Below are 18,184 nucleotides of genomic sequence, written 5' to 3'. Positions count from 1 at the left end.
CAGCCAAGCTCACTTCAGTCAGATGGCAACAGGACAGCAGAGCCAGGCGCCTCCATCACACAGGGCAGCAGGCATAGAAGAGTGGGCTCTGTCTTCACCCCCAGCCTGCAACACACACACTGGTTTTGTTGTCAGCTGTTGTGAAGCTAGGCAGCTTCACTCAGCACCTGCAAAGCGCTGCAGGTGGCCATAGGTGCTGGGCAATTTCCACTGTGATTTTCTGCAGCTATGCATCTGTTAGTCAACACAGCTTCACATTTCCAAAGGCATTTGGAGCTTCCTGCCCAGAGCAGGCAGGGACCTAGCAGGCAATGCAACCTGTCTCGTTCCACTCACCCATGCAGCATAAAATCATAGAATGGTTTGGGCTGGAAGAGATCTTAAATATCATCTAGTTCCACCCCCCCCCCCGCCATGGGCAGGGACACCTCCCACTAGATCAGGCTGCCCAAGGCCCCATCCAGCCTGGCCTTGAACACTTACAGGGATGGGGCATCCACAGCTTCCCTGGGGAACTTGTGCCAGTGTCCCACCACTCTCATCGTCAAGAATTTCTTCCTAATGTCTAGTCTAAATCTTTCCCCGTCCTATTTAAAGACATTCCCCCTTGTCCTATCATTACATGTCCCTGGAAGAACTCCCTCCCCAGCTTTCATGTAGGCCCCCTTCAGGTACTGCTCTAAGGTCTCCTCGGTGCCTTTTTTTTCCCAGGGTGAACAAACCCAAGTCTTCTAGCCTGCCTGCATAGCAGAGGTACTACAGCTCTGTGATCATCTTCATGTCCTACTCTGGACCCATTCCAACAGTCCCATATGCTTCTTATGTAGAGGATTCCAGAACTGGACGCAATACTCTGGGTGGGGCCTCACAAGAGGGGAAGAGAGGGGTAGAATCACCTCCCTCGACCTGCTGGCCACACTTCTTTTGATGCAACCCAGAATACGCTTGGCTTTCTGGGCTGTGAACAAGCATTTCCCACTTGCTCTCCCATCTCCATCTTGCTTTTCCAGACACTCCCATGCTGCACCCACAGCTGCACCTTGCCTGCCCTGCTCAGGCCAGGGACAAGTGCAGCCGCCAGCTGGGATGTGCACAGCAGCTCCCTACAGTGAGGCCCACCATGCATGATACAAGAAGTCATTACTATTACAGAAAGTGGAATATTTTTGATTTAAGCTAATGTAAAGTTTCATCTAAGTTGTTGTATCTTTTGGAAGTTAGAATGTCCCTCAGACAGCAAGTTTTCTTTCAGTGTTTTAGCAGACATTGTTCATTCTTTGGAGATGTTAACTTCTTGTGTTCAGTGTGATCTGTGCTAAACTGATGTCTCTTCTTCTGGAATCCCCTCCGTTTGCAGCCTTTCCCTATCCCAAATGCAAGGTCAGGCAGAGCTGGCTCCAAAGTTCCTAATTTGCAAGAGTTTTGACCGTTAGGAAGTTCCTAATAACATTAAAATTAGTCCTTGGGAAGTAAAAGAATATGTATAAGATTTGTGGGAGAATTCATCCATATGCGTGTGAGTGGGAAATACGTTTCGTCCTCAGCTCTTTTCTCGCTGCACCGGATAGATGGAGATGGCTCCCTTGCGTTGCCCAGGCCTGATAAAGGATGCTCGTTCTCCAAAACTCCAAAACGAGTCGTAAAGAATCGATTTGCCGGCGTTTTCGGTGCCGCGCGGAGGGATCCGCCTCCCGCTCCGCCATCTCCCAGCTCCTCCTCCTCCCCCGCTCGCGGGGACGAGACCACAGGGGGCGGGGGGGGTGGGACACGACACGATTTTAGCGGTGCCTCTTACAGTGAGACGCGCAGCCGCTTCCTCTGATACACCACGGGGGGAGGCTGAAAACACGGTCGCCTCCTGAGCCGCTCTTCCCTCCCCCCCCCGCGGGAGTTGGTACGGTCCGGCGGCGGCTCGGGGGGCGGTGTGGGCGCAGGTGAGCGCGCGGCGCTCCCCCTCCCCCCGCGCGCGCCGTGTCTGCTTCCGGCGCGCCGCCGCCCCCCCACCCCGAGCTTCGCCGCGGCCGCGGGAGGCGACGCAGGCGGCGCCGCGCAGGTAACGGGGCGGGAGTGCGGGCCGCGGCGCCCGGGCAGGCAGGCGCCTTTACCCCTTCTCCCAACACGCCGCTGTTGCCCCTCGCAGGCGCTGTGAAGCGGGAGAACCCTCCCGGCGAGCCCTGCCCCCAGCCCGGAGCGGTTCTCTCTGAAGCCGAGTGGCGGCGCCCCAGCCCCTCCCCGGTGCTGAGGGTGGGTGCCCCCTCCAAACCCAAACCGCTTACAACCCAAACCCTCCCCCGAAACCACCCCTCGCTCCAACCCCAACCCACCCCCCCACACACAACCTAAGCCCAAACTCCTCAACCCCACCAGCCCAAAACCAACCGCCCAACCCATATCCCCCCACCCTAAACCTACCCCAGCCCAAATCCAACCCCCTAACCCAAACCCCCCTAACCTAAACCCACCCCCCTCCAGCCCAAACCCATACCCCCCTAACCTAACCCAACCACCCCAACCTAACCCAACCCTCCTAACCCAGCCTTTCCCAACCCTAACCCAAACCCTCAAACCAAACCCAACTCCTCCTCCCCCACCCCAAACGTCCCATCCCCTGGGACAATTGTGCGGGCATCCCCGGTGGTTGAGTCCTCAAGTTGCTGGTGGGAGGGGCTGCTAGGTAAAATTGAGGCATGTTCCTTGCTGGCAGGTGCGGAGTATATGCGTGTGTTTTGATATTTGCTTGTAACCCATCAAGTGGAGCCCTGGTTGTGTTTGGTTGAAAGACGCTTCTGGCAGAGGAAGAATCGTCCAATAGTTTGGGTTGGAAGGGACCTTAAAGATCATCTAGTTCCAACCCCCCTGCCATGGGCAGGGACACCTCCCACTAGATCAGGCTGCCTGAGGCCTCGTCCGACCTGGCCTTGAACACCTCCAGGAATGGGGCATCCACAGCTTCCCTGGGCAACCTGTGCCAGTGCCTCACCACCCTCATAGTGAAGAAATTCTTCCTTATGTCTAGTCTAAAGAAGAATTGTGCTGGTTCAGTTCAGTTCAGTGACCAGAAATCGCTGTTGCCGGAGGCTGCTCTGGAGTGAAACTCCCGCGTCCTGCGTGCCAGAGTTTCCATCTGCAGAATCTGTGTTTGCATCACAGACGTGCAAGCTGCTGAGATGACAGATGACGTGTGCTATCAGTTTGCTTCTTAAAAAAGATCATTAAAACCAAGCCAGCCTTCTAAATTTGTTTTTGGTAATTCTGAGCTACTATAAATAAAATCTGACAGTTTTCTTTCTCACATGTTGAAGAATAGGAGATGCAAAAAATTAGAGAGAACCCTTAAGAGCCGTGCAAGTGAAGCAGTGGAGCAGACTGAGGGTAGTGTTGTCAATTCACAGTCAGTAGAGGTAATAGTTACTGTAATTTTCTGTAAGCTTGAACTTCACAGCAAAAGTATGCAGGATTTTTCAGAATTAAGTGTTCTTAAGTTGCTGCCTCTCTGATTTATTATTTTGCATAAATTGTTTTGTGATCCATATATTGTTTTGTGGACCATTTGTGAGACCTGATCTGGAATACTGTGTCCATTTCTGGAATCCTCAACGTAAGAAGGATATAGAGCTGTTGGAATGGGTCCAGAGGAGGGCCACCAAAGGTGATCGGTGGACTGGAGCACCTTCCCTACGAGGACAGGCTGAGGGAGTTGGGCTTGTTCAGCCTGGAGAAGGCTCAGAGGAGATCTTATAGCAACCTTCCAGGACCTGACGGGGGCCTACAGGAAAGCTGGAGAGGGACTATTCATAAAGGCTTGTGGGGATAGGATGAGGGGGAACGGGTATAAACTGGAGAGGGGCAGATTTAGACTAGACATTAGGAAGAATTTCCTCACTATGAGAGTGGTGAGGCACAGGAACAGGTTGCCCAGGGAATTTGTAGCTGTCCCTACCCTGGAGCTGTGTAAGGCCAGGTTGGATGGGGCCTTGGGCAGCCTGATTTCGTGGGATGTCCCTGCCCATGGCAGTGGGGTTGGAACTAGATGATCTTTAAGGTCCCTTCCAACACTAATTGTTCTATGATTCTATGATATGCAAGGTATTGGGATTTCAAAGAAATAGAAGTGATCAGCCACAGCTTTGCAAATGTAGGGAGGTGTGTGGTTTAGTTTATTCTGTTTTTTTTAACTCCTGTCCTTGTTTATAAGCGTAATTGCTCAGTGTCTCCATCATGGTGTCACTGTGATGTGTGCTGTTGGCACCTCATAAATAATAGAAAGTGCTGTTTGTAGAATTCTAGAGGACTTAGGGAAAGACACGATGGATCTTGTGAATTAAAAAAAAATAATCTTTGTATGCCTGATATTAATTGAGACACTTGTGCTAACAACTTGTTTTCTTTCAGGTACCTTGTCAGTAGCTTTGCAGAGGCAATGGAGGCAATGATGCAAACTCTGTTATAATTAAAACATAAAGAAAAAAATATTCTTAGCAGTTCCATACTCTTTCACGATCATTCAATGCCTAACGTTTCAGAAGATGAAAAGGAGAATGGTTCTGGAAATAATGGAAACACTGAAAACAAACCTGGGAGAAAATCCCCAGAAGCTTCTCTTCATAATCCCATGAAATCATACTGCGTATCTGATGCCTCCACTGTGTCCTTAGTGTCTAGGGAAGATGGGCATTATCCATGGGGATGTCCTGTGACTCATACACGAGAGAAATTTTATACCATCTGCTCAGACTATGCTTTTTTAAACAGAGTAACATCTATTTGTAAAAGCCCAAGTGCTTCAGTTAGTGCCTGTCTGTCAGGCAGTGCTGCCTTAAATGCTGGAAATAACTCACCTAGCTTACTCAGCGTTCAGACTGGTGCTTCAGAGATAATCTACAATGAAGATGGTAACTTGGACAGCTTGCCTGGCAGTCTGGGAAAGCTCCCTCTGGCATGGGAAATCGACAAATCAGAGTTCAATGGCATGACCACAAATCTGAAGAACAAAGCAGGTGAGGGGTTTATCTTGTGCTATTAAAAGGCTTCATATTTACCCCTTGCTTGTAGGGGGGTGTCTGGTCAGCACAAGTATCTCTTGAGGAAGTGCTGTAGAAAAGCCTGTATGTCATGGCAAACAACCTTCTCATTGGGAAAAGAGAGAAAGAGGAGGCGTGTAAGTCAAGTGTAGCTGCCTTGGGAACTGGCTCTAAAACAAGTTAAGCTTCTGCTTTACTACATGTGGGGTTTTTTTTTGTGTGTGGTGCTTGTGGTGGCTTCTGGTTTGGTATGTTTGTTTTTCCTTGGGTTTTTGGGGTGTTTTTTCTGTTCTTTTAGTAGAGCCTAGTGTATTGTGCAGTGATTAATTTTACCTGTTAAATATGTTTGTCACTTGCGGAAATGATTCAGAGTACCTAAGAGACGTATTTTGAAATTAAAGAGGTGGTTTATTTATGACAAGAAATAACTTAAATCATTACATTTACCAAGGAAAGCAGTTTTCTGTAACAGAATTGTATTTTCATTTGCTATGTCCATACAGTGTTAGGGAGCCCATTTCTTTAAAACTGGCTTCTTTGCTGCCTCCTGTGCTCTTTACCTACCTCTTCACAGATTGCATCTGTGAATCAAGCACTTGCATACACACTTAGTTTTCTTTATCCTGTAATCTCTTTGGTAATCTAGAGCTGGATGTAGATTTCCTCATTGATGGATTGGCTAGCTAGTCCAGTTCCTGTTTCATCTATTAGTGTATCTATTAGCAAAACTTGGATACTGTTAGCAAATTATTGTTGCCTTTTTATATGTATATGTAGTACCTGTAAAAATATGGAACAAATGTTAGTATCTTACAGGATGGTGAATTTTGCTAAAATATATGTGGTATATTTAATTTGGATATGATGGCTTCAGAATGGGACAGAAATATTCCTGCTCTAGCAGGTGACCCAACTCTATTAATTTTCAAGGTGGCTTTTAATTTAAGATGGCTTACGAATAGGAAAAGATGTTCAGGGTGTTTTCTTCTGACTGGATTTGCATGTAAGTTTTCATCAGAAAGCATAGCTGTTTACAGAGCTTGGCTGTGAAAAGGTGTTTAGTTTTATTTACCTGTACATCTAGTGTTAGGAGATGGAAGTCCATGCTGGTTTGAAAGTCTGTTTATGGGATGGTTGATTTAACGCATTACGATAATCTGATTGACTGCTCTCGCTAAACAGTTGGTCAGGTCATCTTTAATCCTTTTCAGAAAAAAAACCTTGTTGTTTACCGATCTAATGGCTGCTTTACTAAACTTTGGAAAATCTTGATTATGCATTTGAGCATTTTCCTTCAATTATTGTTTAGTCCAAGTTTGCACTTATTGGTGCAACCACCGTTTCTATTTGAGGTGCATGCTGTTACTAAAAAAGTTTAAGAAAGATATAAAAGGTAAACTAGACATTCATTGGTTTCTTTAATATATTTTACAGGCAATATGAAGAAACAAGCGACAAAGAAAAAGTCTCTAGAAAAAAAAAGCAAACAATGCAGAGAGTGTCCTCAGCGTTCTGCTCTTGAAGATGTAAAGGAGAGGAAAGTGCTGGACCTCCGGAGATGGTAGTATTTATGAATTGTATTTAAGATTATCCCCGTGCAGTTTGTTGGTAAATGCTGTTACTGTGCATCCGATTTCAAACTTAATAATGTCTTCATACTTTTTTTGATTAGAAATAGAGATACGTTAAGCATTCAGAAATTAAATCATACTTTCTACAAGAAGAATGAGAGCTTCCCTCTCATCTCTTGAAATTCAAAATACATTTTTCTTTCTAAACATTTTTTTTTCTTTTAATAAGGAAAAAAATACGTGGAGATTCATTGGCTAAAAAAACCTATGCAAATGCATTATTGTGTTCAGGCAAAAAGTAACATTAAGCATAGTGGTGATATGTCTTAGTCCTGATTTTTCTTTCGGCTCAGAAATACCTGATCAGAACTGTCAGTTCTGTACCACTTGTATCAGATGTAGCTTACTACAGGTTCACGTTTTGGAAGAGACTGGGTCAAACTGTACATAATATTAGTACAGAACCATTTTTTCAGACAGGAGTATTTGTACAGAACTCCCATTGGGCTTTTAGAAATTTCACTGGTTTGTATGAAGTGGGGTAGTATTATCAGACAAACTTAAAGAAATTGGTTAACGTATTTGCTCCAGTCTTTTTTTTTTTTTTTAAGCGAATACTTTTCTTTTTCTTACAGATGACATAAAAACATTTAGCATGGCACACAGAAAAGTAGTTCAGGTTACTCCTGTAGCTAAATAAGAAATGCTGACTGTTGTGTTTCGGTTCTTGTTTGATTCAGGTACTGTGTTAGCCGACCTCAATACAAGACTTCCTGTGGAATTTCATCCTTAGTGTCTTGCTGGAATTTCTTATATAGTACACTGGGAGCTGGAAGGTAAGTCAAACGTAGACTGCTTTGCTTCTAGAGAGTCTCAAATATGTTGCTACTTTATTAAACACTATTTTTTTTTTTTTAAGTTTACCACCTATTACTCAAGAAGAAGCTTTGAATATACTGGGCTTTCAGCCCCCATTTGAGGAGATTAGATTTGGTCCCTTCACTGGAAATACAACTTTAATGAGGTATGCTTGGTTCTTTTGATGCAGCTAAATTGTTAATATATGCAAACATAACATAAAACTAAGAGAGAGAACCTTCAAAACTGCAGTAGTTAGTTCTCTTAAGTTTTAGAATAATGAAGCATACGTGGGTGCTCTGACAGTGCCCAAAGAAACTTTTGCTCTGTTTCATATAGTGCAATGTTGCTACACAGATCAGGTGAACATGAAACTTTATTTGATTTTTTTTTTGTTCAGAATGTTTAACGGTTGTGTGATACTCTAATGAATATGGTCTCCTGGTTGGCAAGATTTTTCTTTGCCCTCAGTTTCCTCGTTTTGAAAATGTGTGTTAAATGATTCTTATACAGCCTAAAAAGGTAATTGACTTGACTGTTGGGCATCTTGATGGAGCTTTGGTGTGTAACCCTTCTGTGAGATTTACAAACTCTGCAGTGTTCTTGCAACTTGTGAAACAGGGATTTGACCTAGTTAGTATTTTTTTGAAGGCAATATATACGGTTTGGCACAGAATGTAGGTACTGGATTTGAAAAAATGTGGCAGCCATCTGTTCTTTAAGGATAGCATACTGGCTGGATCATTGAACAGCGTCATGAAAACTTCCTTCTCTGCCTTAGGAGTCTTTGGTCCAGAATTTCTGTATCTTCATGAGTGTGTCGGGCTACAGCAACCCCTACAGACCAAGCTGATAAAATGCTCTGTCTCGTTATGTCAACAGCCTATAGAAACAAAAGTTAAAATTGTCATTCTTCTTCCTTTCCCACCCTGAGTGCCCTGTGCACTGCAGAAAAGTTACCCTTATTAGGTTTTTTTTTCCTGGCTGGTCCAGTAATTTTTAAGTAATTAGTAGACTGGAAAACAGGAGGTCTGGGAGCCAACTCCATCACCCAACATAGCTTTCTGATTTTATGAAGTATTATCTTCAGAGATGTGAATTTGAATCTTCCAGTGTGAAAAAGTGAATATCTGAGACAAAATCTTCTTTGCAGACCTGTTCTCACTTAACTGCTGCTGTGAGGATTTGGGACTCCTGTAATGCTTGAGCATTGTAAAGCTGATTTGACAGAAGCATACATGATATGCACAAAGTCCTGCCTTCTAGTGTCTTATAAGATTCCCTTTGTGTAGCTTGCAAATTGTGGTTGAAGCCTTGCATTTCAGAATTCAAATGCCTTTCTAAAGGTTGAATAACTGAAAGTTAGAAGTGACTGGACTGAACGCAATAGGACCAATGTTTCAAATCCAGCCCTTAGTTATTGTGGGTCTGTGTTGGGTCTGAAAAAGCAAAACAAAGGAAAAGGTTTTGAATATTTGTTTATGTCTCCAGGATATATTAAGTTTTTTCTTTGTATTAAGGTACCACGGTCATCTACAAACTGTATTGTAGTATGGTAGGTATTTAGTGGCACACCAAGACTTTTTTTTTCCTAAACTGTCAGGCAGAGGAAAAGTGGGAGGAGAGACAATTGCATTTGATAAGTCTTGAGTTACTACAATCTTTAAGCTTGTTGTTTCAGATGGTTTAGGCAAATAAATGATCACTTCCATATCAAGGGATGCTCATATGTTCTGTATAAACCTCATGGGAAGAACAAGACTGCTGGAGAAACTGGTACGTAGCCAATTGTAAAGCATTCACTTTGCAGTATATAAACTGAAAAATCTTGCCATGTGTAGTACTTGACAGGACAAATTATATAAGTAGTACTTCCAGTTTGAGATGAGCTATCAAATAGCTCCAAGCTGCCTTGTTTTTCTGGTTTTACTTTTTCTCTTATTTTGCTAAAATTTTCGTTTGTACTTTTGTTTTGATAAAATGTATTGTGAGCTAGATATTCTGCACTCATAAAACTGGAATATTGGAAGTATGCAGGAAGACACTGCACTTCTGGTTCTGTGTTGGTGTCCTGGAAGATATTGCTATAATACACTGGAAGAGCAACAGATTTTTATTTCAGCATTTTAGAAATCTGTGTTGTATAAAAATTTAGAATGGACAGCTCAAAAATATCAATATCTTTTAATAAATGTTTTATATTTACTTTAAAATTGCATTTTTTTTTTTTAGTGAACTCATCCATTCTGCCTGACTTCAGGCAACATCTGTCTCTGAAAGTTAGGTGGTTAGTCTCAATTAGCTTATGAAGCTGCATTCTTATATCTACTTTTAAGTGTGCTACTTAAAAAATATATTTTCACATACGGTTTATTAGCCTTCAGTGTAGTCTGAGTAATTATCTTCTAACTGCAGTGTTCTTTAAAAGAATAAAACCAATCTGAAAAGTTTAGGGAGAGATCATTAAAGTGGAAATAGTTTTTTTTGTTCTTGGTGTCCCATTTGAGAATTCTGTCACGTTTCAGTGCCTTTTCTAGTCTTCCTGAAACTGAGACTGCAGTCACAAACTATTGTACACCCAAATGTGTGCTTGAGATTAGGAACCTCCAAGAAGCTCGTGACACCAAAACATTCAAAAGCTTTCAAGGATTTTTGTAGTGTCGTTGGTGTGCTACAACTGACTTGGGGCACCGGCGTGCATTGTGTTGCAGTGTGTATTTCCCAGATTAAGAGATACTTTTGATCCTTTTTTTTTTTTTTTCTGTTCAGAACAAATAATATTTAATATGAATTTGATCTGATTACTTTATATTGCATATCCCTGGTACACACTGTGTGGCAGATGTTATCTTTTTGTACCAGACAGGAAGTTAAATGATACGAAGTTTGAAATCAAAACTGTGTTTTGTGCATACCTGTCAGGTTATGTCCTCTAATTTAAAAAGCAGTGTAACTATTTTATGTTATCAAATAGGTCTTTTCTGCTGAATATGTTATGCAGGTTCCAAAGCACTCTGGACTGTAACCTGATCTTTCTTTGTAGCTGCAGGGGCCCTTGCAAAGCTAACACGTGGCCTGAAAGATGAATCAATGGCTTACATCTACCATTGCCAAAACCATTATTTTTGCCCTATTGGATTTGAAGCAACCCCAGTAAAAGCTAGTAAAGCCTATAGGTAAGATACTGTGTTCATACTTATTTTAGTGGAGGAAACATACAGAAAAAATTTCTGCAGGTTGATAACATTTTTATCCCTAAGTAACGTTTCAGTCTATGTTGTAAAGGCATTTGTATCTGAAGTAGCAAAAAGTGCTGTGTGATCTGAAAGGATTGACTTAAAGTTAAATGCTACTAAGCAGACTAGATTGAGAATACTTAAACAGAAAACTAATAAATTGTTTAAAGCCAGATATATAGAGAGTAATTATTTACTTGAAGGACAAGTGAATATAGCTGTTCTGAAATATAAAACCATATGAGCTGAAAAAAGCCAGGTGTTTAAAGAAAAACAAAAAGCCAGGAAATTATGTGGAAAGTCTGTTCTCAGACAATCTGAGGGGAAAGAAAAAAAGGAAGTGCATATGTGTGTGTTGGGATTTTTCTTTATAAATTAGAAGCAAAAAGCCTACAGTGATACTAATGCATTATGAAGAGGACTTGATAAAATCTTCACTTACAGAACCTGGTGTTTGTGTATCGTGAGAACAGGAGATGTATAGGTATTGCAGGATAGTGACTATGTACTTTTTTCGTAGTGTTGGCTAGTAGTGATGTTAAACTGCAACTACTGGAGTGTAAAGCTCAGAAAAGTAAAGATATCTGGAAAATTTGTGACCAAGAATTGGTGGTGGTCGTAGGGAAGGGGGAATAGAAGCTAGTCTCTGGAATATCACAGTATGTTTGGCTTTTTTAAAAAACACTTGGAATGCTTTTCAAAGACCAGAAGAAATTTAATATGCCCGTTCTTTTAGAAGAAAAATAATTCACATATCACCTGAATAACTTCAGATTTGTCAGGGTGACATTACTTAGGATAAAATAATGGAATAGTTTATACAGTTTCAGTTAGGTAGAGTTTTAAAAGAGGATAATAATATTGATATTCATACTGAGTTTAGGGTAAACCTTTCATTAAACCCACAAATTTTAAGTCTGAAAAATTTCATAATTTTGAGGCAATTTATCTTAGCTTTTGTAAGGCAAAAGTATGCATTTGCTGCTGTAGGATATGCTGAGAGTAGTTTGTTTTACCTCATTGACGGAATCCTATTAAACTGGATTTCCTCTCAAAGTAGTTGTGAACACAGGTTGTATTGAAGGTTTCTGTTATACTTTCTCAAGGTTCAACTGTTCCTCAGTATTTATTAAGAAGACAATCCCTGACAAAACTGGCAGATAGCAATAGTGGGGAATGCTGAATAATGCAAAGAGTGGGTCACAGGTTTAAGGTGAGCCTCAGCCTCGAGCTTTGCTTATCAAGTAGTTTACCTTTGACTGTCTTGAAGGTGTAGAGTCTCATCAAGGAATGGAGAATGCTAGCTCTGCCCTTAAGAGTTCAAAATGGTAATTGTTTGGAGGAAACAAGGCATAATTGTCTCAATCTAATTTGTTCCGTGTGTGAATCTGACCATAGGGTTAATGAAAGATTTTAGTATATGAACAAAAGAATACAGAATTTTTTTAAGACCATATTTACTGACATGCCATGCAAGTTAGAAGAGTATGGAAAATACACCCCGAATAGAAGTCTAACGCACCAGTCTGCTGAAGTTTACTAAAAGGTTAATGGCTTGCTTACTTGATCAGTTACTGAGAATCTACATTGGAAGAGCAAAGTAAAAAAAAAATAATTGTTTACTACATAAAAAATGCAGTCTGAGAAATAATGTGGTGCATTGTATGGAAACTTAACATGCCTTGTAACTAGTTTGAATTTATTTTGTTTAGTAATGAGTGAGAACAACAATTAATACTTCACACATTGTTGAAGTGTATTTCCGGTCACTGGTGATGTTATTTTTAAGTAAATATTAGATTTTCTTCCTAGGAACAGGTCACTTCTAGCAATGTGATGTGAAGAAATAAGTTCAGGGAGCTTTCATAGCCTTATTTTAGGCTGGAAGTCAGACCAGAAGAGCATCCTGTTCATATCTTCTAATATCTCACTGGGTAAAAATATGTTTAGATTCCGGAAGTACTATCCATAGATTTTATGGCAGTTCTTGTTTACCTAGTTTTGCATTCTAATTACAAAGAAAAGCTTTTCTTTAAAAATCAAGCTAAGAAAGGTTTAAGTTCCAAAATAAATGGGTAGGTAGATTGCTAGGCTGAGCTTAGGCGACACTTTTTAGGTCACCCACAACTTCCTGTATGATCTTAGGTTGCTGGATTTGGACTCGGGAGACCTGGGTTCACTTCCCAGTTCAACCACAGGCTTCCAGTGTGACTTTAGGTAAGTCAATCTATCGTGTGTCTTGGTTTCCCGTCTCTACAATGATGGCATACATTGTTATTTTACAGGGAATTTGTTATAAGTAAACAAATAATTGCAAGCAGTAAGGCTGTATGCTGTCTAACACCCTAGTCAGAAAAATCTCAAGTTTTGTTACAGTCAAAACTGGTGTAGTTTAGCACGGAGTAGTTCTACGTGGGAAGTCACAGAACAATCCTCAGTATCTCATCAGTCAGTCTGCCCTTGTCTATCACAAATTTTCCCTGACGAAGTTACTGCAGGCTTTGAGTTTCTTGGAAATTGCTCACAAACTTGACTAGTATTGCTCAAGGGTTTTATTTTTCCGTACGTGGTATTGGATGCTTAGGAGGAAGCAGTTGAAGTCACCAGTCTTTTGGAATTCCATACAGGTTGCCTTACGGATGTTAGGAGCAACTCTCACCTGAGGTGTAGTTTAAAAAGAGTGGAAGGGGCTCTTTCGTGGCTGTGTTAGACATCACTGATAGAGAGAAGGATGTTTGTTCCACCTTTGTGTGGCTTTCCACAAGTCTTATTTCCATTGTTGTGTATATATTTGTATTTGCATCTTATACTAGACTGCCTTTCATCAGAGCAACGCTTTATTTTTTATGAAGATCTGTCTTCTTCCCAAATAATAAGCAGTAGCCTCAGTCTTGCTTCCAGGCCTTGTGGAACAAAAAATTTCCCTATGTGGAATTGCACACACTACTTATGGCACTGGTTTCTCATTTGGCTGAGGAAACAATTGTGTATGTTAGAAAATCCTAAAAAGAAGAAAAGAATGTTAATCTTTTTAGTATGCACAATAAATCTTAGAAGGGTTGTGTCTTCTGTTGAACAGAGCCCGTGTCTTGCAGCAGGAGGTAGAATATTGGATCTTAATTGGAGAGCCGAGCAGAAAGCATCCAACAATACACTGTAAAAGGTACATTACTTGGCAAGAATATAAAATAATACATTTTCTTTCAAAACAATTTGTATTTCTTTACTAAGTGTCAAAAAGTAACTTTTTTATTCTTACAAATGAGTATAATGTAATTCTAACAGAAATGTGCGGTAGCAAGAGACTTCATGTTTTGACTTCAAGGCTGGCCCTGCAGTTTGATATCACATGGTAGGACATATGTGAGCTGCTGAAAGCCAGAGCCTGTTTCTCTTGCTTGAGTGTGACACAAGTTGCATTAGAGGTGCAGGTACAGCCTGTACTCTGTTGCGTTATTAGCTTATCTCTGGATTAAAATAATACATTCCTGATGAGGTCTGGCTCATACAAAGTTGGTGTCTGAACTAGACATACAGACTAAGAGAGCTAGAGAGCTATGTAGAAATTCAATCAATTAGTTTTGTCATGATAAATGACTGTAACAGCTATCTTGGTTTTACTTGACATGCTAGTTCATGATGCTTAATATTAATATCTAAAATGATGGAACAGTGCAAAAGAATAGTATTTCTTAGCAAACCACTTCCTTGGCCAAAACATAAGTTTCAGCATACAGCTTCTCTGCCACCCCACTGATTGATTATGGAGTGATTTTCCTTGAGACATTAAGAAAAAATAGTCATGATAATTTAAAAAAAAAAAAAAAAGAAAAAGCAACCTTGATTTCCCCCCTCCCCTTCTGTATTCTCTAACAATTTTGAAAAATTATTTGAAGTGCTTATCTGGTGTTTTCATGGCCAGTCAGATTTATGCCAGTACCTAAAACCCTCACAGCTTTATTTTGTGTGTATTTTGTCAGCGATACGGCTGTGTCAGTAACTTAAGTAGCTGGGTCTTTTGGGCTAATGAAATCAAGTGCAACAACAACAAAAAAAAATTACATTATGCACATGGTTGCTGTGCTGCGAAATGGCATGCTGTACATCCTGCTGACAGGATTTTTCTCTGTCATATATAAGCTAATAATGGCACAGGAGAATGTTTATGAATAGAGAATACACAGCTTTGTAATAGTATTTTTGATTGTGAAGACATTCTTCCTCCTGCTACAGTCCCAATGAGAGCTAGCAGAAAGCTCTGTGCTTAGGGTAGGAGGGCAGAAGTTTGGCATAGAAATGGATTTTCTGAACTAGGAGGGTAGCATTAGAGTTAGACACTGAAAGAACAGGAAAGGTGATGTGGAGACTTAAAGGGGTCTGGAGCAAGGATTTTTGTTTCAGTTGGGCTAGAAGGGGCTGTGAAACTCTGAAGAGCTGAGTGAATGAAGAATGACTGAATTATTTGTTTATTACAGGTGGGAGTTAAATAGAATGGTGGAGTGACTTATAGTGAGTGCTGTTGGGTAAGAACAGATTTAGTGGGTGATAAAAACATACAGGAGTTCAAACGAAATAATTTAAAAGGATACGAGAAGGTTAAATAAAGTACAAACTAATGTTTCTCCTTGTCTAAGCTGTGTTTTGCTTCTTCCTTTTACCAATTGGTGAATTGGTAAGGATATGCAACACAACTAATTACTCATTTTGGAAGCTGTTTCCCAAGAGCAGGAATAATCACTGTGAATGCTCAGATTAAAAGTGATGCTTTTATATCTAGCTTGATGCCTCTTATACTGAGTTTTTTATGTCTTTACACGTTCATTTATGTTTAAATCACTGGTAAGGCTATTTAAAGCTGCAGATTTGTATTTGCATGCATATGTACATGAGTCTTAGTAGTGCTGAGGTTTCATAAATGCCATCTGAGTATTAATAACCTTATTCCATAGGTGGGCAGATATTGTCACTGACCTAAACACACAAAATCCAGAATATCTTGATATTCGACACCTAGAGAGAGGATTGCAGCATCGAAAAACAAAGAAGGTAAAGTTACTAATATGGGAAGAAAGTCATGGTAGATTTTTTGTCGAACGTATTTGTACTTCAGCACAGATAACCTCATAGGTAAGATAACCTCACTAAAAGAATTTATTATGAAGTATTTGAATGAAGTACATTCAAAGTATTACTGAAGACAGAAGTCAAATATGGGTACTTACATGCAGAGTTTACTTGCAGGCCAAGATGCTGTAAAATATTAGCCTGGCATATGCTAGGATAAACCAGGTTATCTGTATATAATATAAGTGGTCACAATATTTGACCTTGTTGGCTTAAATGTACTTGCAGCAAGTATAAAATTACTCTGTGTCAAATTACAGACATATCCTTTGGTGCATAACCTCCTGCCTTTGTGTAAGCAGGAAAGAAATTAGTTGTGTAGGGTCAAAAATAAATAATCTGTGTATAAATCCTGTGTGGATTTACTGTCAATACATACAGCTTTCTTCCTGTAGATAGGGCTATATCTCGTGATTTGCAGATTAAAAGTCTATGAGAAATAATAGGCTTAAGAGATTATTTCAGATGTGGAGACGCTATGGAAGACTGTGTCAATAAGATGAGAAGGGACCAGAAGAGATAATTTGTGTAGAAGTGGCTGGAGACTAAAAAGACTAGCAGAACCTAAGTTTTACTATCCCATTACAGCTAAAGAATAACTCAAAGTGATGAGAAAGGCAGCAGTAATTGAATGTGGGAAACCGTTAAAATTGATTGAGCCGAGTCATTTGTTTGTGGATATGGTTTTGTGTATTTTTTTATTTGTTTGTGTGTGGTTGTGGGTTTTTTGTTTTCTCTTTTAAAGAATTCTGTTACCTGCCAGGATGTTAATTTCGAATATCTGTGTATGCTAGAAATGTGCCTGTATGCGTTTAACAAAGAACCTTTTTGCTTTGATTAGGTTGGAGGAAATCTTCATTGCATCATTGCCTTTCAGAGACTTAACTGGCAAAGATTTGGTCCTTGGAATTTTCCATTTGGAAACATTAGACAGGATAAACAATCCCAAACACAAGGACCAGGAATTTCCAAATCTGAGAGTGAAGACAATATCTCTAAGAAACAGCATGGACGGCTGGGTCGGTCATTCAGTGCCGGTTTTCATCAGGAATCTACATGGAAGAAATCTAATCTTCGTGAGAGGAGGAACAGTGGGTATCAGAGTTACAATGATTATGATGGAAATGATTAAAATTAACTTTAGATAATGGAGTTGATATATTAAAGTTAGTTTTAATCGAGGCATATTAGGGATCTTTAGTCCTAGAATACATATGAATTGAAATATATAAGATACAGCTTCGTAATTATTAAATAAATCTGATCATACAGTTGCAGTGAGTGAGATCTGATGTATAAACTGACAGATAAGCACAGATTATTGTACTTTTGCAATCGAAAGTAAATGTGACAGCAAAATCAATTTTTTTTAAATAATTGTATGATGTCCTGATCCATGAAAACAAAAGAGCAGATTGAAATTAGTCAATGTAATAAACAGACTTCATGGAAAATACTTACTATTCAAAAGCATGAAAATTTATTATATGACTTTATAAGAAGGGTTATTCTGCAAATGATGTATGGGTAAAAATAAACATTGCCTTTCTTTTCTTTCCATTTTATTAAGGCTGCCCATATCGACTTAAAAAAAGAATAAATGCATAGGTTAGAAAACCCTGTGAGATTTACAGATTGAATGTACATTCTCCATTTAGTTCCCGGTAGACTTCTGTGGATCGGATAATCATGTTTTGTCAAGTAAGTCTTGGTTACTTTTCCGTCAGCTTGAATGCCTGTTTTAGACTGAGAGGAATTGCTTGTGGCAGGGAAAGTTCAAGGACGGACCTTCCTTATTGTTTTTGTGGATACAGTGGCTGAATTCTTATCCTGGAGCCTCTTGAGAGCGTGGACTGACTTAACACAAGCTTCTGAAATTCAGTATTAAAAAGCTGCATTTGCCATTAGCCAAATGAGCTAGCTGAACAATCTTTTTGGTTGACAGTTCCTTTCCTTGTTCAGTCTTAAAACCTCTGTCATTTTTCTGCTGCTCTTTTAATTTTGTGTGAAAGTGATGCAAGTGCCGAAAACTGCTGGCAGCCCTGATGATAGATATACCTCTCAGCCAGCAAACAAGTCAAGGCTTTTTGGGTGTCCGTGTGCAGTCTTCTATTATTTTTGTTTTCTAATTTGAAATTTATCAGAGTTGTTTGCTGAAACACACCTCAACAGTTGTAACTTCTGTGTACAAATGTTCATACCTGCTCAAGGATTCATTTTTTTGACATAAACAGATTTGCCATGAAATACAGGGGTTTTGTAGGTTGCTGCTTTTGTTAACCAAAAACGGGAGACTTTTAAACTTTTGTTCATCCAATAAAACTTGTTTTCTATTTTGTTGTTTGCTTTTTATTTGTCTCAGGAGTGGTGACTC

The 18,184-nt window shown here is 40.2% G+C and overlaps 1 protein-coding gene across 5 annotated transcripts; it reads left to right on the top strand.

Moving 5' to 3' along the window:
- The first annotated feature begins 1,796 nt into the window (after window positions 1-1,796).
- On the top strand, window positions 1,797-18,137 carry BIVM (basic, immunoglobulin-like variable motif containing). 5 transcript variants are annotated; one of them, XM_054056953.1, is made up of 11 exons: window positions 1,797-1,934; window positions 4,393-4,997; window positions 6,456-6,582; window positions 7,333-7,428; window positions 7,512-7,616; window positions 9,132-9,226; window positions 10,494-10,626; window positions 12,832-12,903; window positions 13,766-13,849; window positions 15,636-15,732; window positions 16,652-18,136. In XM_054056953.1, exons 2-11 carry the CDS (start codon window positions 4,508-4,510, stop codon window positions 16,940-16,942), a joined length of 1,590 nt encoding a protein of 529 aa, XP_053912928.1. In that variant the 5' UTR covers window positions 1,797-1,934; window positions 4,393-4,507; the 3' UTR covers window positions 16,943-18,136. The 5 variants fall into 5 exon arrangements, with proteins under 5 accessions (XP_053912928.1, XP_053912925.1, XP_053912929.1 ...); XM_054056950.1 differs by having other exon boundaries at window positions 1,919-2,053; XM_054056952.1 differs by lacking the exon at window positions 1,797-1,934 and adding an exon at window positions 2,135-2,244.
- Window positions 18,138-18,184: the final 47 nt, after the last annotated feature.

This window comes from Cuculus canorus, chromosome 1, assembly GCF_017976375.1.
Source record: "Cuculus canorus isolate bCucCan1 chromosome 1, bCucCan1.pri, whole genome shotgun sequence".
Lineage (NCBI taxonomy): Eukaryota > Metazoa > Chordata > Aves > Cuculiformes > Cuculidae > Cuculus > Cuculus canorus.
Note: the sequence above shows the minus strand (reverse complement) of the source record. Positions and strands in the feature narration are given on the sequence as shown.